Source organism: Scyliorhinus torazame, chromosome 12 (genome assembly GCF_047496885.1).
Source record: "Scyliorhinus torazame isolate Kashiwa2021f chromosome 12, sScyTor2.1, whole genome shotgun sequence".
Classification (NCBI taxonomy): Eukaryota; Metazoa; Chordata; class Chondrichthyes; order Carcharhiniformes; family Scyliorhinidae; genus Scyliorhinus; species Scyliorhinus torazame.
In genome coordinates this window covers 66,725,286-66,752,206 of record NC_092718.1, presented here as the reverse complement: position 1 = coordinate 66,752,206, position 26,921 = coordinate 66,725,286, and the positions used below count along the sequence as shown (strand labels likewise).

At 46.0% G+C, this 26,921-nt stretch overlaps 1 protein-coding gene across 1 annotated transcript in view; it reads right to left on the bottom strand.

The window, feature by feature from the left end:
• Window positions 1-9,418: 9,418 nt before the first annotated feature.
• LOC140387051 (mitochondrial adenyl nucleotide antiporter SLC25A24-A-like) overlaps window positions 9,419-26,921 on the bottom strand; it is a 150,116-nt gene continuing 132,613 nt past the window's right edge. Inside the window, exons 7-8 of the mRNA XM_072470062.1 lie at window positions 21,549-21,699; window positions 9,419-12,580 (exon numbers count right to left, since the gene is read on the bottom strand). Of these exons, the coding sequence (XP_072326163.1) occupies window positions 12,396-12,580; window positions 21,549-21,699 (336 nt within the window). The 3' untranslated portion in view covers window positions 9,419-12,395. The remainder of the gene's footprint in view (window positions 12,581-21,548; window positions 21,700-26,921) is intronic.

The following is a 26,921-nucleotide window of genomic DNA, read 5'->3' as shown; positions in this document are numbered from 1 at the left end:
ATTCCTACCATTCTACCCCTGGGTCGCTGTCCACGGAATGTGTGGTGCAAGCGCTCATTATCGCTCTTTCAATAGCTAGTTGGGACTGTAGTCTGTCTATCTCGCGCCGGCATTTGGTATGGTCGGTTCCGCAGGCACTCTTTCCTTGCTTGATGTAAGACTTTTACTGTAGCCTGCAGGTCACTTCATTTTAATTTTTGTTCTTCCAATTGTGCCAGTGTTGTCTTTGTCATTAATGGTGCGCTGTAGCTTTTGATTTGCCTTATCGTACTGAGCCTCAAACTGGCTCATATGTATGAAGTTGAGCTGGTATCTCTGCTCTCTCTGTGCTACATCGGCTTCTAATTGATGAATGCACGTGGTGGCGCCCATCATGTCTTGCTGTAATTGTGTGATCTGGGTATCTCTCGCTTGTTTCATTTGGTTTAACTGTTGGCTTTGTCCTTCTTTAACTGGGTTATCTAGGCTTCTCTGTCCCGTTTAACTCTAACTATTTCCCTCTCACTTCCACGGAGTTGTTCCAGGCAGCTTGCGATCGCAATGGCCTTACTTCGTTTGGAGGCCCTCTTACCCACCTCTGTATGGGTGTGGCGGCAACAATTTTCTCTTCAGATTCCTGATCCAATGTGTGGGTGTCACCCCACTGTACCCACTTGTCAATGCACCAGAGTATATCAGGACACGTCCGTTTCATTATGAGGTAGGCAGGACACACAACACCCACACATATCTGTCCTAATTAGTCCCATTATACAAGTCCTTTGCCCGGTTTCAACATGAGTAATGATTTAACTTTAAAACACATGACAAAGTACTTGCAATCACATTATTGTTCCAGGAAATATATATACATTTGTTACATCAAACAACTGCAATAACAAATTTGACAGAAAAATCTTTGTTCTAGGGTATTAAATGTCTCTATAAACGCAAGTGGTTAGCAAGTAAACATGCAAAGTGGCCAGCACCGATTCGCCCTCTAACATGGCCGTCAACTGCTTAGACTCTCCTTGTTATTCTGCGGAAGCTTTGCTGGTTTCTGCAACATGTCTAACATGTATTGTGCCTCAGTCTCTAACTGAGCCAGTCTTTGTGGTTTAGGCAAGATGGAGGTGGCTTTGGTGGTTCGAAAGGTTGGAGGTCCACACCATGGGTTGTTAACAGGGTGCCCCCTGGTGCTTCCCTACAACTTAGTCTACCCTCCTTTAGTACCTTCACTATACCTGTCTTTTTTGGTTCCTCATGTAAGACTAACAGTCCTGCCTGATTGGCTAATGAACGCTTACTCAAATCTCGAGGATCTCCTTCACCCAAATTACAAGTACGAATATCAATGCTGAGGGAAGTAAGTGTTGGATAGACCAATAGACTCTTGGCAACCCCACCAGCTTTACATTTTCTCTTGGCCTTCACATGGCCACCTTTAGCAACAAGAGCCACTGAGGGGGTCAGTCCTATCAGGGTTTGTTGACTAGGTATGCACTATTCCTGGACTGACTGAGGACAGCTCAGTGAATAGGCCCAGTAATACTAAAAGGAATAAAACGGGAAGTAAAAACATAAATGGAAAGCGACACAGCAGGTTGTTACATGAAGATATAGGTTTAATGATAAGGAAAATTAGAGAAAAGTTCAAAGGAAAAATAACTGAGGAGAGGTTACTGATAGAGGTGTTAAGATTCAAAACGGAGGTATAAAAGCCTACATAAGGGTACTTTACCTGACTGCTCGTAGTATTCGGAATAAGGTAAATGAGTTGATGGTGCAAATCATTGTGAATGACTTTGATTTAGTGGCCATTACTGAAACATGGTTAAAGGATGGTCACGACTGGGAGTTAAATATCCAGGGCTATCAAACCATTCGGAAGGACAGAGTGGATGGTAAGGGAGGTGGTGTAGCTCTGTTATTTAAGTTTGACATCAGGGCAGTAGTGAGAGATGGCATCGGTGCTGTGGAGGATAAGGTTGAATCCATTTTGGTGGAAATCAGGGATAGTAAGGTGAAAAAGGTCACTGATAGGAGTAGTCTATAGGCCACCAAATAGTAACATTACGGTGGGCAATAAACAAAGAAATAACTGATGCATGTAGAAATGGTACAGCAGTTATCAAGGGGGATTTTAATCCACATGTCGATTGGTTTAACCAGGTCGGTCAAGGCAGCCTTGAGCAGGTGTTTATAGAATGTGTCCGCGATAGTTTCCTGGAACAGTATGTAATGGAACCTACGAGGGAACAAGCGGTCCTAGATCTGGTCCTGTGTAATGAGACAAGATTGATTCATGATCTCATAGTTAGGTATCCTCATGGAAGGAGCAATCACAATATGGTGGAATTTAAAATACAGATGGAGGGTGAGAAGGTAAAATCAAACACTAGTGTTTTGTGCTTAAACTAAGGAGATTACAATGGGATGAGAGAAGAGCTGGCTAAGGTAGACTGGGAGCAAAGACTTTATGGTGAAACGGTTGAGGAACAGTGGAGAAGCTTCCAAGCGATTTTTCACCGTGCTCAGCAAAGGTTTATACCAACAAAAAAGAAGGATGGTAGAAAGAGGGAAAATCGACCATGGATATCTAAGGAAATAAGGGAGCGTATGAAGGAAAAAGCATACAAAGTGGCAAAGATTAGTGGGAGACTAGAGGATTGGGAAATCTTTAGGGGGCAACAGAAAGCTACTAAAAAAAACTAGAAAGGAGAGTAAGATAGATTATGAGAGTAAATTTGATCAGAATATAAAAACAGATAGTAAAAGTTTCTACAAAAAAGAGTGGCTAAGGTAAATATTGGTCCTTTAGAGGATGAAAAGGGAGATTTAATAATGGGAGATGAGGAACTGGCTGAGGAACTGAACAGGTTTTTTGGGTCGGTCTTCACAGTGGAAGACACAAGTAACATGCCAGTGACTGATGGAAATGAGGCTATGTCAGGTGAGGACCTTGAGATGATTGTTATCACTAAGGAGGTAGTGATGGGCATGCTAATGGGGCTAAAGGTAGACAAGTCTCCTGGCCCTGATGGAATGCATCCCAGAGTACTAAAAGAGATAGCTAGGGAAATTGCAAATGCACCAGTGATAATTTACCAAAATTCACTAGACTCTGGGGTGGTCCCGGCGGATTGGAAATTAGCAAACGTGACACCACTGTTTAAAAAAGGAGGTAGGCAGAAAGCGGGTAATTATAGGCCAGTTAGCTTAACTTTGGTAGTAGGGAAGATGCTGGAATCTATCATCAAGGAAGAAATAGCATAGATACATAGAAGATGGGGGCAGTATGAGGCCTTTTGGCCCTTCAAGCCTGCTCCGCCATTCATCACGATCATGGCTGATCATCCAACTCAATAGCCTAATCCTGCTTCTCCCCACAGCCTTTGATCCCATTCTCCCAAGTGCTATATCCAGCCGCCTCTTGAAAAATTCAAAGTTCTAGCATCAATTACTTCCTGTTGTAATGAATTCCACAGGCTCACCGCTCTTTGTGGAAGAAATGTCTCCTTATATCTGTCCGAAATGGTTTACCCTGTGAAGGAAACCTACTATTTCTGATAGGTAAAAAGGATCATTAATTAGCCATTTTATTATAAATATAAAAAGCGCAGTTTAAAAATCATTTTACAATGGATTCCTTTATGACACTGTAAAACTGTATAATCAGTTTGCAAAGCACATAGCTTGCAGAAATAAGGCACAACATTTGCAACAGTTTGCAGAGCTAAAAGCAAGATGCAACATTTCTACTGGAGGTCAGATTGACATTTTAGTTCATATGAGCTTTCCATTGTCCAAAAGAAGAAATTGTAGTATTCAGCACATACCAGTCCAATGATAAGAGCAGAGTTTGCATTCCAACACACACTTAAGAATTTTAGATGCAACATTTATATTAACTTTAAAGTTCAATGAAATAATGTTGCAGATTTAAAACCGACAATCCAATCATCAAATCAAATGTATTGAAGACTCACCCAAATTAATCAGCGTGTTACAGGGGTAGGAATAGATGGACTTAGACTGATGACAAATTCCTTAAAGGTAGCAGTTCAGGCTGCCATTTTCCATTCTAGAATCACCCTATTCAATTTGCCTAGCTATCGAACATCTTCATTTCTATTTCCAATTCTAACTTGCGCAGCTGTTTTGCTTTGGGCAAAGAAACCGTTATTGCTATCATATTTTGAATTCAAGTCGCTTTGTAAGTTACTAAAATATAATGTAAATTAAAATATAAAATAAAATATAATAAGTGAATGTATTGAGAACATCTGATTTTGCAACACAAGAAGATTTACCCTTTTTATAATCAATAGGTACCAAATAAAATTTCATTTCGTACCCGAGAAGTGTAGTGCAAATCTCTGTCCAGTTAAGTGTATAGGAGAAACATTAACACAAGGGCAGTCTTCTACACCCTGAATCCTCAGACTGTGACCCCTGGTTCTGGACACACCTATCATTGGTAACATCTTTCCTGCATCTACCCTGTCTAGCCCCATTAAAATTTTATAAGTCTCTATGAGATCCCCCTCATTCTTCTGAACTCCAGCGAGAACAATCCCAACCCAATAAATTTCTCCTCATATGACAGTCCCCCCATCCCTGGAATCAGTCTGATAAATCTTTGCTGCACTCCCTCGAGAGCAAGAACATCCTTCCTCAGAGAAAGAGACCAAAACTGCACACAATACTCCAGGTGTGGCCTCACCAATGCCCTGTACAATTGCAACACATCCCTGATTCTATACCTGAAACCTCTCACAATGAACGCCAACATACCATTAGCCTTCTTTACCGCCTGCCGCACCTGCATGCTTACCTTCAGCGACTGGTGCACAAGGACACCCAGGTCCCGCTGCACACTCCCCTCTCCCAATTTATAACCATTCAGGTAGTAATCTGCCTTCCTGTTTTTGCTTCCACAGTGAATAACCTCATACTTATCCAAATTATACTGCATCTGCCATTGATTTGCCCACTCGCCCAACCTGTCCAGATCATGCTGTATGATCCCTGCATCCTCGTCACAACTCACCCTCCCACCTAACTTGGTAACATCTGCAAACTTTGAGATATTACATTTTGTTCCCTCATCCAAATCATTAATATATATTGTGAATAGCTGGGGTCCCAGCACCTATCCCAGTGGCACCCCACTAGTTACTGTCTGCCAATTTGAAAAGGACCCATTAATCCCTACTCTTTGTTTCCTCTCTGCCAACCAGTTTTCTATCCACCTGAATACATTTCCCCCAAACCCATGCGCTTTAATTTTGCACAATAATCTCTTATGCGGGACTTTGTCAAACGCCTTCTGAAAGTCCAAATATACCAAATTGGCTCCCCCTTGTCAACTGTACTGGTTACAAGGGATCTGGATGAAAATTGTCCCATTGGACAGATGCAGCATGGGTTGATAAAGGGTAGGTCATGCCTAACTAATTTAGTGGAGTTTTTTGAGGGCATTACTAGTGCGGTAGACAACAGGGAGCCAATGGATGTGGTATATCTGGATTTCCAGAAAGCTTTTGACAAGGTGCCACACAAAAAGTTGTTGCATGAGATAAAGATGCATGATGTTAAGGGTAAAGTAGTAGCATGGATAGAGGATTGGTTAATTAATAGAAAGCAAAGAGTGGGGATTAATGGGTGTTTCTCTGGTTGGCAATCAGTAACAAGTAGTGTCCCTCATGGATCAGTGTTGGGCCCACAATTGTTCACAATGTACACAGATGATTTGGAGTTGGCGACCAAGTGCAATGTGTCCAAGTTTGCAAACAACACTAAGATGAGTGGTAAAGCAAAAAGTGCAGAGGATACTGGAAGTCTGCAGAGGGATTTGGATAGTTTAAGTGAATGGGCTAGGGTCTGGCAGATGGAATACAATGTTGACAAATGTGAGGTTATCCATTTTGGGAGGAAAAACAGCAAAAGGGATTATTATTTAAATGATAAAATATTAAAACATGCTGCTGTGCAGAGGGACCTGGGTGTCCTAGCGCATGAGTCGCAAAAAGTTGGTTTAAGGCGGGACAGGTGATTAAGAAGGCGAATGGAGTTTTATCCTTCATTGCTAGAGGGATGGAGTTTAAGACTAGGAGATTATGCTGCAACTGTATAATGTGTTAGTGAGGCCACACCTGGAGTATTGTGTTCAGTTTTGGTCTCCTTACCTGAGAATGGGCATACTGGCGCTGGAGGATGTGCAGAGGAGATTCACTAAATTAATCCCAGAGTTGAGGGGGTTGGATTACGAGGAGAGGTTGAGTAGACTGGGACTGTACTCGTTGGAATTCAGAAGGATACAGGGGGATCTTATAGAAACATATAAGATTATGAAGGGAATAGATAGGATAGATGCGGGCAGGTTGTTTCCACTGGTGGGTAAAAGCAGAACTAGGGGGCATAGCCTCAAAATAAGGGCAAGTAGATTTAGGACTGAGCTGAGGAGTAACAATTCCCTGCCCAGTGAAGCAGTTGAGGCTCGTTCATTAAATGTTTTCAAGATAAAGACAGATAGTCTTTATGAAGAACAAAGGAATAAAGGGTTATGGTGTTCGGGCGGAAAAGTGCAGCTGAGTCCACAAAAAATCAGCCGTGATCTCATTGAATGGCGGAACAGGCTCAAAGGGTGAGATGGCCTACTCCTGCTCCTAGTTCTTATGTTCTTATGACAACTTTTACCTCCTCATCAGAGTTTTCGTAACCACCGCCTGCATCTCCACTTTCAGAATCAGAGTATGGGACATCACTGACTCTTATGAACGATTTTGTTTTCTCAGCCTGTGCAGATGCATAACCACTACAGGATTCGCCAACCACCTTCCCCATAACTCTTGAAAAGGATTGATGGCCAACTTCCACCCATCCCATTCACAAATACCTCAGCTTTCACTGAGCTCTCTGGAGGGAAAACCAAATCCTTCTCCAACACAATGGTTTGAGTAGCCCTTGTGTCTCTTAAAATAGTTATGGATTTGGCTACTCCTGTCGAGGAAAATGGGATAACCTTTGCCTTAGACACAAAACCAGCATACCTCTCACCTACCTCAATCTTTACACCTGCTCTCACAGCAGTATTCACCTTCGGCCTCCTAAGTCCAGTTAATGCTACCGTTTGCACCATAGCATTGTCCCTGCTTTTGTTCCCTTTTCAGAATCCCCCTATGAACCCTCACAAGTCCCATGGGCCTTCCCTGAAACTTCCAACAAGCTGAAAGAACGTGCCCCACCTTGTTACAATGGGGACACCTAGGCTTCCAAGTCACACTTCCACCCGCAGTACTTTCCACCTGGTCTGAGGTGGAGATCTTGGGGCATTCTCAGCCATCCATTCCCTTACCTTGGCTACCTGCCGTCCTATCACTCTCCCTCTTCCTATCCTTATCAAAATTATGGGGGGTGACAGAAGAAAGGTTTAAATTTATGGATTAGCCCATAATCATCAGCCATAATTGCTGCTTCCCTAGCAGTTTGTACATTCTGGTCTTCAATATGGGTTCTGATTATTGAAGGTACGGAATTCCTAAACTTCTCCAAGAGAATGCTTCTCTCAGAGCCTCATAGGTAGTCTCAACTCCCAGTGCTCGTACCCATGTATTAAAATTGTTCTGCTTACCCCTTGCAAATTCTGCGTATGTCTGACCTGGCTGTCTCCTTAAATTCTGACATTTCTGCCTATATGCTTCGGGCATTAGTTCATAGCATCTAAAATAGCCTTTTAGACCATGCTCTGAAAAGACGGCATAAACCTCCTGCGCTCGCCCCGCGCTCGCCCCGTCAACTTACTCGGCTAGGGTAATGTCCACTTCTCTTCTGGTCACTCCACCTGGGTTGCTATTTTCTCAAAAGTCCTAAAGAATGTTTCTACTTCATTCCCCTCAAATTTTGGAGGAGCCTGTATAAACATAAATGGATCACCACTAAGTTCCATTCTAGGACTAGGCTCCCCTCTACTGGCAGCTTCACCTCCTTTCCAGTACCGCAAGGTGGAAATCTCTCTCCCTTTCTATTTCTTCTCTCTCACTTTCTGTTTCTCCTTACTCTCTCTCTCTTTCTCTTGCTTTTCTCTCCTCTCTTTCTCTTTATTTTCTCTCATTTTCTTCATCCTCCCTCTCTCTGTCCTCTTTTTAATTTCCACCTCCATTTTAAAAAATTCCCATTCATGCTCTAATTGCAACTGAGTTCTCTCCAGCTCCATTTCCCCACAAACAGACATTCCTCTTGTTACACTCACTCGTCAGCCTCCCTGGGCTCCTGCGTCAAATTTAACAATTGCATCAACTGCCTCCACCTTCGTAGCTTTAGCTGGTACCACCATTTGTAATTCACCTGCCAATTTGCCAAGCTTGGCTTTGTGAAGCCCCAAAAAGGGAACCAGAGTTAAGTCTTCCACCTGGAGAAAATTCTTTGCAGCATCCATTGCCATCCTGTTATATAACTACAAACCTGGGGCGCGATTCTCCACTCCCACGCCGGTTGGGAGAATCGCCTGGGCCGCCAAAATTTCCGGGGATGCTGGTCCGACGCCCTCCCAAGCGGTGGGAATGGCCCGGTCGAGTTTTGCGGGCCGCAGGCCGGACAATCGCCGGAGACACCGAAAATGGCAATTCTCTGGCACCCTCGCTATTCTGAGGCCTGGATGGGCCGAGCGGCCAGGCCAAAACGGTGGTCTCCCCCCGGCGCTGTCCACACCTGGTCGCTGCAGTCGTGGGCGGTGCGTGAACACTGGGGGGGCGGCCTGTGGGGGGCGAGGGGGGATCCTGCACCGGGCTTCACCTGGAATGTGGGGTGGCCCGCGATCGGTGCCCACCGATCGTCGGGCCGTCCTCTCTGAAGGAGGACCTCCTTCCTTCCGCGGCCCCGCAAGATCCGTCCCCCATCTTCTTGCGGGGCGGATTTAGACAGGATGACAACCACGCATGCGCGGATGACGTCCGTTATGCAGCGCCGGCCGCGTCATCTATGCGGCGCCGCTTTTACGCGGGCGACAAGGCCGGGCGCATGTAGATGACACGGCCCCAATACTGGCCCATTGTCAGGGCCTGAATCGGTCGGGACCGGGGCCGTTCCGCGCCGTCGTGAACCTCGACGGCATTCACGACGCGCGGCCACTTCGGCGAGGGAGTGGAGAATCCCGCCCCTGGTGTCTCTTTACAGATTACTCTGCACCCTAAATTCGGCGTCTAACACTCCCAATTCCAGACGAGCCACCGCCATTTTATGTTACAACATCCTGGGTGAGTGCACGGTCAATTCCAGCCCCACAAACCCTAGCGTCCCAACATAAATGAATTAACTAATATTTTGTGTATTTTCTAGAGATCTCAGACTCTTGACTGCTCCAATGAGTTACAGGCAGCGGATTTGCAAGTAAAATATTAACAAAACTGTTTATTTATAACAAGAGTAAAAGGTGAACATATAATGGTAAGAATGGAGCAATGGTCTGCTAATCTAATCATTCCCCAAATCCCGTCCCGCTCTCCACCCAGACACACACAAGACTGACACATGGTGGAGGGGGTAGGAAAGGTTTAAAAATAACAGGGATTAAAAGGTATTTAGCCAATTAGCCAATCCACCGGAACCAAACCGAACCACGTTCTCTGCTGGATTGATTAGTTGGTGCCATGCTCTCTGTTGCCTTGACTGGTTTGCTTTATGGACTTTGGCAAATTAGCTCATTGGCTCAGTGGTCTTTGGATTGTCTGTTCACTTGGCCAGTAGGCTTGGTGATCTCTGGCTGGTTGACTCATTGGCATCATGGTCTCTTGTGGATTGGCTACTTGGCTCGGTGGTCCCTGGCGGATTGACTAATTGGCTCAGTGGTCTCTGGTTATTGGTTATTTGGCTCAGTCATGTCTGTTGTATTGGCTAGTTGGTTCGGTGTTGCCCGGTGTTTTGGCTCATAATCTCAGTAAGATCTGGTGGATTGGTTAGTTGGCTGCACTATCTATAGTGGATTGGTGAATTGATATGATGCTTTCTCATGGATTGGGATTGAAAGAGATTTGAGGATCTTCGCTGCTGAGGCTGAGGTCTCTGTAGGCAGTGATCTTTTCAGAATGCAAGGTGTTAAAACCATCAGTTGGTTTCGATCTTCAATCTGGGCCACTCAGGCCAGATTCTCAGGCTTTGGGATCTCCTCTTGGGACACACTTCAACTTGTGTTGAGCTGAGTCTTAGCCACAGAAGATGCACTTCAGGTCTGCACAGTGTCTGATATGTGGTCAGCTTCAGCAGACTCACCAGCAGCTTGTCTCAGTTAAACAGAATATCAGAGCAGCAGTTCTCACAAGGCCTTTGAGTGGTCCGATAACTTTAATGGGAGAGGAATCCAGAAAGTTCCCGCTCCCCAGCTCTATCTTCAGGCTTTGAATACTCACTAACATCTCTGTTTGACTGAAGGGAGAGGGAGTTCCAGCTAAGATTTGAGAGAGAATTCCAACCCTCATCATGGTCTTTAATGGATTTTTCAGTTGGCTCTGTGGTATCTGGTAGGTGGATTAATTAGCTGTGTTGGATTAGCAGTTGGCCTGGTGGTCTCAGGTGGAATGGCTAATTGGTGGTGTGGGCTCTGTTGCATTGATTGGTCGGCTTTGTGGATTGGTTTGTTGCACTGTGGTCTCTGTTGGATTAAATCGTTTGTTCGGTGGTCTCTGGTGGATTGGCTCGTTGGTCTCTGCTGTATTGGATGGTTGAGGCGGTGCTTTCTGGTGGTTTGGCTAGCTGGCTCACTGATCTCTGGATTGGGTAGCTGGTTCACTGTTCTCTGGTTGATTGGCTAGTTGACTCAATGGTCTCTGGCGTAGTGGCTCGTTGGCTCTGTGCTCTCTTTTGGATTCATTAATTGTCTTGGTCGTCTCTAGTGGATTGGCCTGTTGGTTGGTGATCATTGGTCTATTGGTCAATTGTCTCGGTGGTCTCTGGTGGATTGGCTAGTTTTCTCGGTGGCCTTTGGTGGATTGGCTAGTTGAGTCGGTTGTCTATGGTGGAGTGATTAGTTGGAATGCTGGTTCCTGGTGGATACATTGCTTAGCTTGGTGGCCTCTGGTGCCTTGGGCAGCGGCTTGATGGTTCTAGTGGGTTGGCTAGTTGGCCTCTTGGTCTCTGGTGGATTGAATGGTTGGCTGGGTGGATTGTGTAGTAAGCTCCTTGGTCTTAGGTGGTTTTGCTAGTTGGCTCGATGGTCTTCGGTTATTGGCTAGTTGGCTGTGTAGCCTTTGGTGCCTTGGGAAGATGTTCAGTTGCCTCTGGTGCATTGGAGGGTTGGCTCAGTGGTCTCTGGTAAATATTCTAAGAGGCTTGGTGGTCTCTTGTGCCTGGACTTGGTGGCTTAATGATCCCTGGTGGATTGGCTAGTTTTCATGTTTGTACTGAATAGTTAGCTTGGTGGATTGGCTAGTTGAGTTTCTGGTCCCTGATGGCTTTTCTAGTTGTTCCAATGGACTCTGATGGATTGGCTCCTTGGTTTGAGACTCTTTGCTGGTCCCTAGTGGTTTGTCTAGTTTGCTCGGTCGTCCTTGGTGGATTGACAAGTTTACTCTATGTTCTCTGGTGGAATGGCTAGTTGGTGCCATGCTCTCTGTTGCATTGACTGGTTTGCTTTATGGACTCTGGCAAATTAGCTCATTGGCTCAGTGGTCTTTGGATTGTCTGTTCACTTGGCCAGTAGGCTTGGTGATCTCTGGCTGGTTGACTCATTGGCATCATGGTCTCTTGTGGATTGGCTACTTGGCTCGGTGGTCCCTGGCGGATTGACTAATTGGCTCAGTGGTCTCTGGTCATTGGTTATTTGGCTCAGTCATGTCTGTTGTATTGACTAGTCGGTTCGGTGTTGTCTGGTGTTTTGGCTCATAATCTCAGTAAGATCTGGTGGATTGGTTAGTTGGCTGCACTGTCTATAGTGGATTGGTGAATTGATATGATGCGTTCTCATGGATTGGCGAGCTCATGTGCTGGTCTCTGGTCGATTTTCTATGTTGATTTGTCTCTTTGGATCATCGGGCTCAGATGAATTAGCGAAGTGTCTATCTCATCTCTGGTGGATTAACTAATGGCCTCTTATTGAATGGTTAATGGGTGAGCTGGCTTTTGCTGGAGAGGGCTGTTTGGTTGCTGATCTTTAATGGATGGATTAATTATTTATCTTCTGGTGATTATTTGGGTAGGTTTTTATAATGAATCTGCAAATGGTTTTTAGGCTAAGTCCTGGCTGTCTGCCTGTAGGCGAGCTGGCTGCAGATGCGAGGGATAGCTCCACTAGATTTCAAATGTAGTTTCTGCTTATTGCATCCGCTAATAATCTCTCCATTTCATCAGGTCCTGCTTTTCTAGATCAGGATTGAAGAGAAGTAGGGGAAGTGTGATTTAAAGTTTTTAACTTTCAGTAGCAATTAATTCGAATTAAGGCCGAGGAGTACTTTCATTTCCTCGTAAACAACGAAGCTGATGCTCACAGCAGGGACAACTTTCATGCAGTTAGGTGTGAACCCTCGATAAAGACCAAACAAGCCTTCTTCTCGTAAAATGTTGTAAAAGTGACTGTGCATGCTCAAATCGGGCCCACCTCTGACAATGGCTGTGAAAAGAAAAGCGACTGAGTGTTACAATACAGAAAAATCTGATCCATTCTCCACTTTTCTATTTCCTTTCCCATCCTTGTAAACCTGTTAAGAAGGGTTATTGGACCTACCTTGCCATGGTACAGTCCCAATGTCAAGTGGCAAGGAGCAAGGTTAATGTGACAGTTTTTAATGAGTGAGTATTTGAAGCAGCACTTGCCTAAATGTGTGAAATTTGCTTCCAGAAATCAAGCTTCACCACGCACAGTACCTCCAGGCTAGTAAAGCATGTAGGGTGCCACAGATTAACCCCATCTGATCGCACACACACACACGGGAGGCCGAGGTTCTGGGGACACAGCGAGGAGAATTTGAATTCAAAGAATAAATTTGGTATTAAAAGACAGTTAGCATCACCATGAAACCATTGTGGATTGTCGTATAAACTCATCTGGTTCACTAAGGAAATCTGCCATCCTTACCTGGGCTGGCCTACACGTGACTCCAGACCCACAGAAATGGGTTGACTCTTAAATGCCTTCTGAATCGGCCTAGCAAGCCAGTCAGTTGTGTCCAACTGTTAAGAAGTCTAATCAAGCCTCCCTCCCTAACCGCACCATGGGTCTACCTACACCACATGGACTGGAGCTGTTCAAGAAGGTGGATCACCACCACCTTCTCAAGGGAAATTGGGGACAGGCATGGATGAAAGAATTTTTTTAAAACTCCCAACAGGGTACAGCAGACAGCAATCAGGGAACAGGAATCCCTTCATTAATGTCCCTCTTCCTATCACAAGACCCCCACTGGGCTATAGTATGGAGCAAAAAGAGAGTCATTCTGAATCATTTAATCCAGCTTTCATTTGATTGCCGCTTCTTTAATTTCAGCCATAAACAGTTAAAGATACAAATTAATTAAAAATAATATCACTAACCTCACTCAATGTCATTCTGTTCTCCCAACATATCATTCAGAAAGAAACATACCATTAATTTATTCCGTTGTATCTGGGCTTGACAGTCACTTCTAAATTTGTCTAGTCCTAATTTAATTGTAGCCTTATTGAGGGATATATCTGAGGAAGGACTGCGATAAATCAGTTTAGAAATACCAGAGTGGTGCTCAACCTCATATCCAGTAAAGCTATAGCTTGAACATAAGAAATGAAATTGAACAGCTCAACAGAGAGATTGCAAACCTTCATTGGGTTTGCTTGTGGTATAATATCGATGGGTAATGCATGTGCACCATATTGCTTTTCAACTCAATGTTCATTCCAAATATTAAGTAATCACAGAATGTTTACACTATAGAGGAAAGCCATTTGGCCCATCATGTTTGTGCCAACCCTTTGCAAGAGCAATTCGCTGGTGCACTTTTCTCTGATGCCCTGCAAATGTTTCCCTCTTCTATGATTCTCTCTGGAAGCCTAATTGAATCTGCCTCCTCCACATATTCAGGCAGCGTATTCCAGATCCTCATATTGTCATCCCTTCATTTCCCAATCACCTTAAATCTGTGCCCTCTTGTTCTTTCCATCAGTGGGAATAGAAACATAGAAAATAGGAGCAGGAGGAGGCCATTTGTCTCTTTGAGCCTGCTCCGCCATTCATTATGATCATGGCTGATCATCCAATAGCCTGTTCCTAAACTTTATTACTTTCCCCCTTACTCGAACCTCATCAACTTACTATTCTCAATTCTAGTGCTACCTGTCACTCCCAGTATACTGTGCATGTGGTACCTCCTATGTTACCTTCTGCTTCCCACACTCCTGTCAAGTTATTTTAGATTCACCCCAATAGCACTGGCAATATAACCTGAATGGAACTCTGTTCTGGCTCCATTTAGGTTGCACAGATCCCATCGCCTCCAGAGGTGGTCCCAATGACTCAAGAATCTAATAACTCCCTGCACCATCTTTCCAGCCACCTAGTCATCAGCTTTATCTTCCTATGTCTTTGCTCACTTGTGTGTGCCACTGGGAGTAATCCACAGAGTATTCCTTTTGAGGTTCTGATTGCTGATATCCTACCAAGCTCCCTGCGGCACTGATGAGACCACACAGTGCACAGTTTGTACCCCCTTATTTTCTAAAATACTTTCTTAATAAATTTAGAGTAGCCAATTATTTTTTCTTTTCCAATTAAGGGGCAATTTAGCGTGGCCGATCCACCTAACCAGCACATCTTTGGGTTGTGGGGGTGAAACCCACGCAGATATGGGGAGAATGTGCAAACTCCACACGGACAGTGACCCAGGGCCGGGATTCGAACCCGGGTCCTCAACGCTGCAGTCCCAGTGCTAACCACTGCGCCACATGCTGCCCGCCCCCTTATTTGATGAAAGACATAGTGGCATTGGAGGCATTTCAGAGGAGGTTCACTAGATTGAGTCCAGAGATGAGGGGTTTGTCGTATGAGGAGAGATTGAGCAGTTTAGGCCTTCACTCTCTAGAGTTTAGAAGAATGAGGGGAGATCAAATTGAGGTATATAAGATGATAAAAGGTGTGGATAAAGTAGACATGGAGCAGATGCTTCCTCCTGTGGGGCATTCTCGAACGAGAGGTCATAGTCTCAGGTTAAGGGGGTAGCAAATTTAAAACTGAGATGAGTAGAAACTACTTCTCTCAAAGGGTAGTGAATGTGTGGAATTCGCTACCCCAGAGTGCGGTGGATGCTGAGACAGTGAGTAAATTTGAGGAGTTAGGCAGATTTTTAATTAGTAATGGGTTGAAGGGTTACGGAGAATGGGCAGGATGGTGGAGCTGAGGCCATGATGAGATCACCGTGATCGTATTGAGCGGTGGAACAAGTTCGAGAGGCTAAACTGCCTACTGCCTACTTTCCAAACCTCTCATCCCGATCTCAATCCATTACACCGCTCATTCTGATCCCAATGCCTCACATCAATCCCAACCCCCTCATTCCAATCTCAATCTCTCACAGCATTCCCAAGATCCTAATTTCAATCTCCATCCCTCCCACCGATCCCAATCCCCTCATTTCAATCTCAATCCCCCACACCAAATTTGACCCCCTCATTCAGATGTCAATCCCTCATTATGATCCCAACCTCCTCATTCCGACCTCAATTCATTACACCGACCCCAGCACGCTCATTCCAATCTCAATCCCCCACTCCATTCCCAAGCCACTCATTCTGATCTCAATGCCTCACACTGATCCCAACCACCTCATTCTAATCTCAATCTCTCACAGCATTCCCAAGACCCTCATTTCGATCTCAATCCCCCACACCAAACTTGACCACCTCATTCGGATGTCAATCCCTCATTCCAATCCCAACCCCTTCAATCTGATCCCAACCCTCTTGGGTTTAAATTAGTGTGGCAGGGGATTGGGAGCTGGAACAGCAGACCAGTAAGTATGGAGACTGGGGGAAAAAGTGAGACTGAGATAAACATACCACAGAGTACGAGCAGGCAGTGGGAAGTCACAGAGCTCAGCGGGACTGTAGGTCTGGAGTGCATTTGCAAGAAGTATAATAGGTACAACAGATGAACTGAGAGCCTGGATTACGGCATGGAACTATGATGTAATTGCAATTATGGAGACACGTTTAAAGGAGGGACAGGACTGACACATTAACGTTCCGGGATATCGTTGTGTTAGATGGGACAGAAGGGGAAACAAAAGGTGGGGGAGTTGCATTGCTGATTAAGGAGCAGATCACAGCTGTGTTGATGGAGGACACATTGGAGGGATCGTGTAGTGAGGCATTATGGGTGGAGCTCAGGAATAAGAAGGGTGAAATCACAATATTGGGAGTGTACTATAGACCTCCCAACAGCCCGCAGGAGACAGAGGAGCCGTTGTGTAGTATCTTGGCTACAAGTTTCTGCTCGGCGATTTTGCGTTGTCGCGCGTCCTGAAGGCCGCCTTGGAGAACGCTTACCCGGAGATCAGAGGCTGAATGCCCTTGACTGCTGAAGTGTTCCCCGACTGGAAGGGAACATTCCGCACACATGAGTACGGCCTCAACCGGGATCTTGGACTCATGTCGCATTACATTCACCCCCAACCATCTTGCCGGGGCTTGCGAAATCCTACCAACTGTCCTGGCTTGAGACAATTCACACCTCTTTAACCTGGGGTTACCCCTCTCTCTGGATCTGTAAAGACTTAATTACCTGCAAATGCTCGCATTCAAAGCATTGTCTTGCATCTTTGACTTTGTCTATATATATCTTTCTGGAACATACCTCTTCATTCACCTGAAGAAGGAGCAGTGTTCTGAAAGCTAGCGTTTGAAATAAACCTGTTGGACTTTAATCTGGTGTTGTAAGACTTCTTACTGTCTGTGGTATTATCAGGTATTACAGTACCCAAGAGGCCGAAGACCATTGGTTAAACCTAAGAGTTTACCATTGGCTGTTGGTACGTAGCTCCGCCATGACGGGCGGGGTATAAGAACCGGTGCCGTCCCAGCAGCCCTCACTTTCTGTACCGAAGCTGCTGGGGAACAGTTCTAGTCGATTAAAGCCTTCAGTTATGTTACAACCTCATCTTTGAGTTTAATTGATCGTGCATCACTGTACTAATTCCAGAAGATTTTGATTAGTCATGGATAAGGACAAGAGTGGCCCGCGGATGAGAGTGCTTAATTGGGCGAGGGCCAATTACATCCAAATTAGACAGGAACTGGGGACTGTGGATTGGGAGCGGCTATTTGAGGGCAAATCCACATCTGACATGTGGCAGGTTTTTAAAGGCCAGCTGATTGAAGTGCAGGACAGGCATGTCCCCGCAAAAATGAAGGATAGAAATGGCAGGATTCGGGAACCATGGATGACAAGGGAAATTGTAAGCTTAGTCAAAAGGAAAAAGGAAACATGATAGGTCTAGGCATCTAAAAACTGACAAAGCTTTTGAGGAGTACAGTGAAAGTAGGGAGGAACACATGGAATTAGGGGGAGCTAAAAGGGGCCATGAAATGTCTTTAGCGAACATGGTCAAGGAGAACCCCAAGGCTTTTATGTACAAATTAAGAACAAGAGGGTAGCATGAGAAAGAGTAGGCACACTCAAGGATATTGGAAGGAAGTGGATGAAATTCTTTCTGAGTACTTTGTATCAGTATTCACCAGGGAGAAGGTCATGACGGATGTTGAGGTCAGGGACAGGTGTGTGAACGATCTTGAGAACGTCAATATGTCAAAGGGGGAAGTGTTGAGTTTCCTAAATTGCATTAAGGTAGACAAGTCCCTGGGGCCGGTTGGGATCTATCCCACGTTACTGCAGGAGACATGTGGAGAAATAGCTGAGGCCTTAACATATATCGTCACATCCTCTTTGACTGCAGGCGAGGTTCCAGAGGATTGGAGAATAGCCAATGTTATTCCCTTGTTTAAGAAAGGTAGCAGGGATAATCCAGGTGAACCTGACATCAGTGGTGGGGAAGCTTTTGGAAAACATACTGAGGGACAGGATATATGTACATTTGGAAAAATATTGACTAGTTAGTGAAAGGCAGCATGGCTTTGTACGGGGAAGATCATGTCTCAACAACTTGATTGAGTTTTTTGAAGAGATGACAAAGAAAATTGATGAGGGAAGGACTGTGGATGCGGTTTATATTGGCTTTAGTAAGGCCTTTGACAAGGTCTCACATGGCAGACTGGTACAAAAACTAAAATCACATAGGATTCGGGGTGGGCTGGCTAGATGGATACAGAACTGGCTTGGTTATAGAAGGAATCTACCTCTTCATTCACCTGAAGAAGGAGCAGTGCTCCGAAAACTAGTGATTTGAAACAAACCTGTTGGACTTTAACCTGGTGTTGTAAGACTTCTTACGTTGGTTATAGAAGACAGAGAGTAGCAGTGGAATGGAGATCTATAGCTAGTGATGTTCCGCAGGGATCAATGCTGGGACCTCTGTTGTTTGAAATATATATAAATGATCTGGAGGAAAATGTGGGTGGTCTGATTAGTAAGTTTTCAGATGACACGAAGATTGGCGGAGTTGCTGATAGTGCCGAGGATAGTCAGAGGATACAACGGGATAGAGATAGATTGGGACTTGGGCACAGAAATGGCAGGTGGAGTTTAATTCGGATAAATGCGAGGTGATGCATTTTGCAGGATCAAATCTAGGTGTGAATTAAACTGTACATGGCAGAACCCAGGAGTTGGGAAATCATGTTGCAGCTGTATGTACCTTGGTTAGGCCACATTTGGAGTATTGCATGCAGTTCTGGTCACCACATTATCAGAAGGACGTGGAAGCTTTGGAGAGAGTATAAAGAAGATTCACCAGGATGTTGCCTGGTCTTGAGGGTGTTGGCTATGAGGAGAGGTTGAATAAACTAGGATCGTTTTCACTGGAAAGACGGAGGCTGAGGGGAGACCTGATAGAGGTCTACAAAATTATGAGACGCATAGACAGGGGGGATAGTCAGAGGTTTTTTTCCAATGGTGGAAGTGTCAATTACAAGGAGGCACAGGTTCAAGGTGAGAGGGGGGAAGTTTAAGGGAGATGTGCGGGGTACGTTTTTCACGCAGTGGTGGGTGCCTGGAATGCGCTGCCAGGGGATGTGGTGGAAGCAGGCACATTAGCAACAGTTAAGAGGCATCTGGATGGGTACATGAATAGGCAGCAAATAGAGGGATATGGCCCAAGTAAGGGCATAAGGTTTTGTTTTTAGTCAGGGCATTATGATCAGCACAGGCTTGGAGGGCCGAAGGGCCTGTTCCTGTGCTGGACTTTTCCTTGTTCTTTATTCCGAACTCCATCCCTCACATCGAACTCAACCCTCTCATTCCGATCTCAATCTCCGACAACAATGCTGACCCCCCTCATTCTGATCCCAATCCCTCATTCCGATCCCAACTCCCCCATTCCGATCTCCATCCCTCAGACCAAACCCAACCCCCTCATTCCAATCTTACACCCTCACACCGATCCTCTCATTCCAAACTCCATCCCTCACACTGAATCCCTCATTCTGATCTCAAACTCTCACTTGTGTCCCAACCCCCTCATTCCGATCTCAACCCCCCACACTAATCCTGACCCCCTCATTCCCATCTCAAATCCTCACTCCAATTCTAACACTCTCAATCCCATCTCCATCCCTCTCGCTGATCCCAACCCCCTCATTCCGATCTCAAACTCTCACTCCAAACCCAACCCCCTCATCCCAATCTCAATCCCTCACACCGACCCCCTCATTCTGATCACAAACCCTCACTCCAATCCTGACACCCTGATTCCGATCGCAATCCCTCACATCAATCCTGACCCCCTCATTCCGATCTCAATCCATTACACTGATCCCAGCACACTCATTCCAACCTCAATCCCTCACACCATTCCCAAGGTCCTCATTCCAACCTCAATCCCTCACACCATTCCCAAGCACCTCATTCTGATTCACACCCTCTCACCATTCCCAAACCCGTCATTGTGATCTCAATCCCTCTCACCAATCCCGACCTCCTTATTCTGATCTCAATCCCTCACACCGATCCCAACCCCATCATTCCAATCTCCATCTCCCTCACCAATCCCGACCCCCTTATTCCGATCTCCATCCCTCACACTGATCCCCTCCCTCATTGCGATTTCCATCCCTCACACCGATCCAAACCCCTTCCTTCTGATCTCAATCGGCCACACCGATCGCAACCCCCTCATTCTGATCTCTACCCCTTCATTCCGATTTCAATCCCTCACCCTGATCCCAAACCCCTCATTCCGATCTCAATCCCCATCATTCCGATTTCAATCCCTCACCCTGATCCCAACCCCCTATTTCTGATCTCAATCTCCCACACTGATCTCGACCCCCTCATTACCAGCTAAAACCCCGTCACCTCCACAAACCATAATCCTGTCATGTCCACTATCCCTGACCCCCTCCTCCCATTTCCTTGCCATCTATCCCATTCTCCTTTGCCATTTACTTGGCCATCAATCCCACAGTTTTTCTCTTAGACTTTCAGTTTCTGTACTACATCATTGTTTATTGTGTCCCTGTCCGCTGCACACATCATCTGCTGCCTCGGCACTACCAGTCTAACTCTGAGACCAATATTGTGGAGGGTCACGAGGGGAGCATGGGGTATTAAACCAATAACAGACTCTGGTTGTTCAGGGCTAGGCATGTATGAATGCCCAGTGGAATCCAGTTTCCAGCATAAACCTGGGAACCTTTGGCATGACCAGTTCCAGCCTTCGGATCTAATGTATTCTGTAAACTCTCCAAATGATCCAGGCCTCTTTGATTGAATGTGGATTGAACTCCCTAGTGTTTGATCCACTGCCAGTATTTCATACTTTACTGCCTGGACTACAGGTTCACAGGGCAACACGGTTCATGTGGCACAGTGGTTAGCACTGCTGCCTCACAGCACAAGGGTTCAATTCCGGCCTTGAATGACTGTCTGTGTGGAGTTTGCACATTCTCCTCCTGTCTGCGTGGATTTCCGCTGGGTGTTAAAGTTTCCTCCCACAGTCCAAAGATGTGCAGATTAGATGCACTGGCCATGCTAAAATTGCTCCTTAGTGTCTTGCATTGTGCAGGTTAGAACAAAAAACAAAGAAGAACAAAGAAAAGTACGGCACAGGAACAAGGCCCTTCGGCCCTTCAAGCCTGCACCGACCATGCTGCCCGTCTAAACTAAAATCTTCTACACTTCCGGGGTCTGTATCCCTCTATTCCCATCCTATTCGTGTATTTGTTAGGTTATGTAATTGCCGGGATAGGAAGGCGTGTGGCAGTGGACTGGGCGGAATGCTGTTTCAGAGGGTCGGTGCAGACCCGATGGGCCGAATGGCCTCCTTCTGCACTGTAGGAATTCTATGATTCTATAACCCACTGCCATCACATTCAATAGAAAGGGCCACTCACTCAATATCTGTACCCAGTAAGTGACTCAGTATTCACCCATTGCTCACTGCGTTTCATTAAGGAAGCTGTGCTTGAACGTTGAATAGAAGTATGAGAGGCCTTACCATGTGCCTGCATCTTGGTCCTCACAAGTGCCAGGGGGTAGCTGCCCAACTGACCACAGGTACTGGAAATGGTGCCACAGCCGAGGTGAACAAAGATATTGGGTTCTCTTGGATTTTTGCTGTACTTTTGACAATAGGCTTTCTTCACGCTCTTGATTGAATGTGAATAAAATAAACAATTAAAGAATTATTGACACAACTGAGAAGGAACAGATACTCAAATTTAACACTACTGACAGACATGTTAGTTCACGCCGGTGAGCCTTACTTCAGTGGTAGGGAAATTACTGGAGAGAATTCTTCGAGACAGGATCTACTCCCATTTGGAAGCAAATGGACGTATTAGTGAGAGGCAGCACGGTTTTGTGAAGGGGAGGTCGTGTCTCACTAACTTGATAGAGTTTTTCGAGGAGGTCACTAAGATGATTGATGCAGGTAGGGCAGTGGATGTTGTCTTTATGGACTTCAGTAAGGCCTTTGACAAGGTCCCTCATGGTAGACTAGTACAAAAGGTGAAGTCACACGGGATCAGGGGTGAGCTGGCAAGGTGGATACAGAACTGGCTAGGCCATAGAAGGCAGAGAGTAGCAATGGAAGGATGCTTTTCTAATTGGAGGGCTGTGACCAGTGGTGTTCCACAGGGATCAGTGCTGGGACCTTTGCTCTTTGTAGTATATATAAATGATTTGGAGGAAAATGTAACTGGTCTGATTAGTAAGTTTGCAGACGACACAAAGGTTGGTGGAATTGCGGATAGCGATGAGGACTGTCAGAGGATACAGCAGGATTTAGATTGTTTGGAGACTTGGGCGGAGAGATGGCAGATGGAGTTTAATCCGGACAAATGTGAGGTAATGCATTTTGGAAGGTCTAGTGCAGGTAGGGAATATACAGTGAATGGTAGAACCCTCAAGAGTATTGAAAGTCAAAGAGATCTAGGAGTACAGGTCCACAGGTCATTGAAAGGGGCAACACAGGTGGAGAAGGTAGTCAAGAAGGCATACGGCATGCTTGCCTTCATTGGCCAGGGCATTGAGTATAAGAATTGGCAAGTCATGTTGCAGCTGTATAGAACCTTAGTTAGGCCACACTTGGAGTATAGAGTTCAATTCTGGTCGCCACACTACCAGAAGGATGTGGAGGCTTTAGAGAGGGTGCAGAAGAGATTTACCCGAATGTTGCCTGGTATGGAGGGCATTAGCTATGAGGAGCGGTTGAATAAACTCGGTTTGTTCTCACTGGAACGAAGGAGGTTGAGGGGAGACCTGATAGAGGTATACAAAATTATGAGGGGCATAGACAGAGTGGATAGTCAGAGGTTTTTCCCCAGGGTAGAGGGGTCCATTACTAGGGGGCATAGGTTTAAGGTGAGAGGGGCAAGGTTTAGAGTAGATGTACGAGGCAAGTTTTTTACGCAGAGGGTAGTGGGTGCCTGGAACTCGCTACCGGAGGAGGTGGTGGAAGCAGGGACGATAGTGACATTTAAGGGGCATCTTGACAAATACATGAATAGGATGGGAATAGAAGGATACGGACCCAGGAAGTGTAGAAGATTGTAGTTTAGTCGGGCAGCATGGTCGGCACGGGCTTGGAGGGCCGAAGGGCCTGTTCCTGTGCTGTACATTTCTTTGTTCTTTGTTCTTTTGTTTGCTTTCAGTGACACTATCTTGCTTGCTGAGATCAGGATTTGGGAAGATTGGAAGGGTTGGTTTGTGAAATATTCTGATTAACCCCTATGGTAAAGGTCAGACTTTGCTCTTTAATTTTGGATTTTGCTTCATTGCATTGGTTCTTTGAGGTAATGAATATCACACGGCAATGGCATCGGATAACAGTACGATAGCAATGATAGATAGAGACCCTGAGCACAAGTTTACCTGTCACACTTATGCCTTGTACTCATGGAGGTGACTGGCCGGGCATCAAAAGCTCACATGTGATATGGTGTTGCCATGGAAATAACTCAGTCGCACTGCTGGCATTTTCCAACATTGGCACTAGGCATATGACATTTCTAATTACTGCTTGAATCAATGAGTCCCAGGATTATGAGCACTTGACCAAACCAAGTGTAAAGGGCCAATGAGATACTTAATCAATATTTTGGGGGCCATTTCTGGCCCATTTTTATTAATGAGTGTTTTTTGCTGAACCTGAGGTTTCAACCGTAACGAGGGTATCGAGTATAAAAGCTTGCAAATTATGTTACAGCTATACAGAACGTTGGTTAGGCCACATTTGGAATGCTGTGTCCAATTCTGATCACCGCACTACCAGCAGGACGTGGAGGCTTTGGAGAGAGTGCAGAAAAGGTTTACCAGGATGTTGCCTGGTGTGGAGGGTATTAGATATGAGGAGAGATTGAAAATACTGGGATTGTTCTCCCGAGAGATAGAAATTTGTAAAATTATGAGGGGTGTAGGTCGGAGTTGGAGGCTTTTTCCCAGGCGGAATTATAAAGGGGCACAAGTTCAAGGTGAGGGGGGATAGGTTTAGTGGAGATATGCGGGGGAGGTTTTTTACACATGGGGTGGTGGTGGTGGCCTGCAATGCACTGCCAAGTGAGGTGGTTGAGGACGTTAGCGACCGTTAAGATTTATCTGGATAGACACATGAACAGACGGAGTATGGAAGGATACAGGCGGTTGGTCTGCATAGGACACGTGATTGGCTCAAGCTTGGAGGGCTGAAGAGTCTGTACCTGTACTGTATTGTTCTTTGTTCTTTGTAACTCAAGGGATTGTATTTCACTTCTGAGTCAAAAAGACGTGGGTTCAAATCCCACTCCAGAAACGCAATGATGTACGCTGCCATTCCCAATGCTGACACTCCCAGTGCTGACACTCCCAGTGCTGACACTCCCAATGCTGACACTCCCAATGCTGACACTCCCAGTGCTGACACTTCCAATGCTGACACTCCCAATGCTGACACTCCCAATGCTGACACTCTCAGTGCTGACACTCCCAGTGCTGACACTCCAAATGCTGACACTCCCAATGCTGACACTCTCAATGCTGACACTCCCAGTGCTGACACTCCCAATGCTGACACTCCCAGTGCTGACACTCCCAATGCTGACACTCTCAATGCTGACACTCCCAATGCTGACACTCCCAGTGCTGACACTCTCAGTGCTGACACTCCCAATGCTGACACTCCCAGTGCTGACACTCTCAGTGCTGACACTCCCAATGCTGACACTCCCAGTGCTGACACTCTCAGTGCTGACACTCCCAATGCTGACACTATCAATGCTGACACTCCCAATGCTGACACACCCAATGCTGACACTCCCAGTGCTGACATTCCCATTGCTGACTCTCCCAATGCTGACACTCCCAATGCTGACACTCCCAGTGCTGACACTCCCAATGCTGACACTATCAATGCTGACACTCCCAATGCTGACACTCCCAATGCTGACACTTTCAGTGCTGACACTCCCAATGCTGACACACCCAATGCTGACACTCCCAATGCTGACACTCCCAGTGCTGCCATTCCCATTGCTGACTCTCCCAATGCTGACACTCCCAATGCTGACACTCCCAGTGCTGACACTCCCAATGCTGACACTCCCAATGCTGACACTCCCAGTGCTGACACTCCCAATGCTGACACTCCCAATGCTGACACTCTCAACGCTGACACTCCCAATGCTGACACTCCCAATGCTGACACTCTCTATGCTGACACTCTCTATGCTGACACTCCCAGCGCTGACACTCTGAATGCTGACACTCCCAATGCTGACACTCCCAATGCTGACAGTCCCAATGCTGACAGTCCCAATGCTGACACTCTCTATGCTGACACTCCCAGTGCTGACACTCTCAATGCAGACACTCCCAGTGCTGACACTCCCAGTGCTGACACTCCCAGTGCTGACACTCCCAATGCTGACACTCCCAATGCTGACATTCTCTATGCTCACACTCCCAGTGCTGACACTCTCAGTGCTGACACTCCCAATGCTGACACTCCCAATGCTGACACTCCCAATGCTGACACTCTCAGTGCTGACACTCCCAATGCTGACACTCCCAATGCTGACACTCCCAATGCTGACACTCTCAATGCTGACACTCTCAATGCTGACACTCCCATTGCTGACACTCTCAATGCTGACACTCTCAATGCTGACACTCCCAATGCTGACACTCCCAATGCTGACACTCTCAATGATGACACTCCCAATGCTGACACTCCCAATGCTGACATTCCCAATGCTGACACTTTCAGTGCTGACACTCCCAATGCTGACATTCCCAATGCTGACACTTTCAGTGCTGACACTCTCAATGATGACACTCCCAGTGCTGACACTCTCAATGCTGACACTCCCAATGCTGACACTTTCAGTGCTGACACTCCCAATGCTGACACTCCCAGTGCTGACACTCTCAATACTGACACTCCCAATGCTGACACTTTCAGTGCTGACACTCCCAATGCTGACACTTTCAGTGCTGACACTCCCAATGCTGACACTCCCAATGCTGACACTCCCAGTGCAGTACTGAGGTACCTCAGCAAGTACTGATTGATCTCAAAGCTCTCACTGCATTATTTGATGAACACAGAAGTCTTTCCCAACAGCCAGACAATATTTATCCTGTGACCAACATCACTAAAACTATTTGGTTTAATTATTTTATTGGGGAGTGCAGCAAAGATTCACCAGACTGATTACTGGGAGTGTAGGACTGACTATGAGGAGAAATTGTGTCGATTAGGACTGCATTCGCTGGAGTTTAGAGCGATGAGGGGGATCTGATTGAAACCTCTAAAATTAGAATTGAATCATTGTTTCATAGAATTCCTATGGTGGAGATGGTTGCCATTTGGGCCACCTACCCTCTGAAAGAGCACACTACCTAGGCCCCCTACCCCGTCGTATGCACGCAACCCCACCCAACCTTTGGGCACTAAGGGCAATTTTGCATGGCCAATCTATTTAACCTGCACATTTTTGGACTGTGGGAGGTAACCGGAGCCCCCGGAGGAAATTCACGCAGTCACGAGGAGAACGTGCAAACTATGACTAAGAAAGCACAACAGCGTCTATACTTCCTCAGGAAACTGAGGAAATTCGGCATGTCCACACTGACTCAGATTTTTACAGATACACCATAGAAAGCATCCTATCTGGCTGCATCACAGCCTGGTATGACCACTGCTCGGCCCAAGATCGTAAGAAACGACAGAGAGTCGTGAATACAGCCCAGTCCATGACGTGAACCCACCTCCCATCCATTGACTCTGTCTACATCTCCCTCTGCCTTGGGAAAGCGGAGAGCATAATCAAAGACCCCTTCCACCCGCTTACTCACTCTTCCAACTTCTTCCATCGGGAGATGCAAAAGTCTG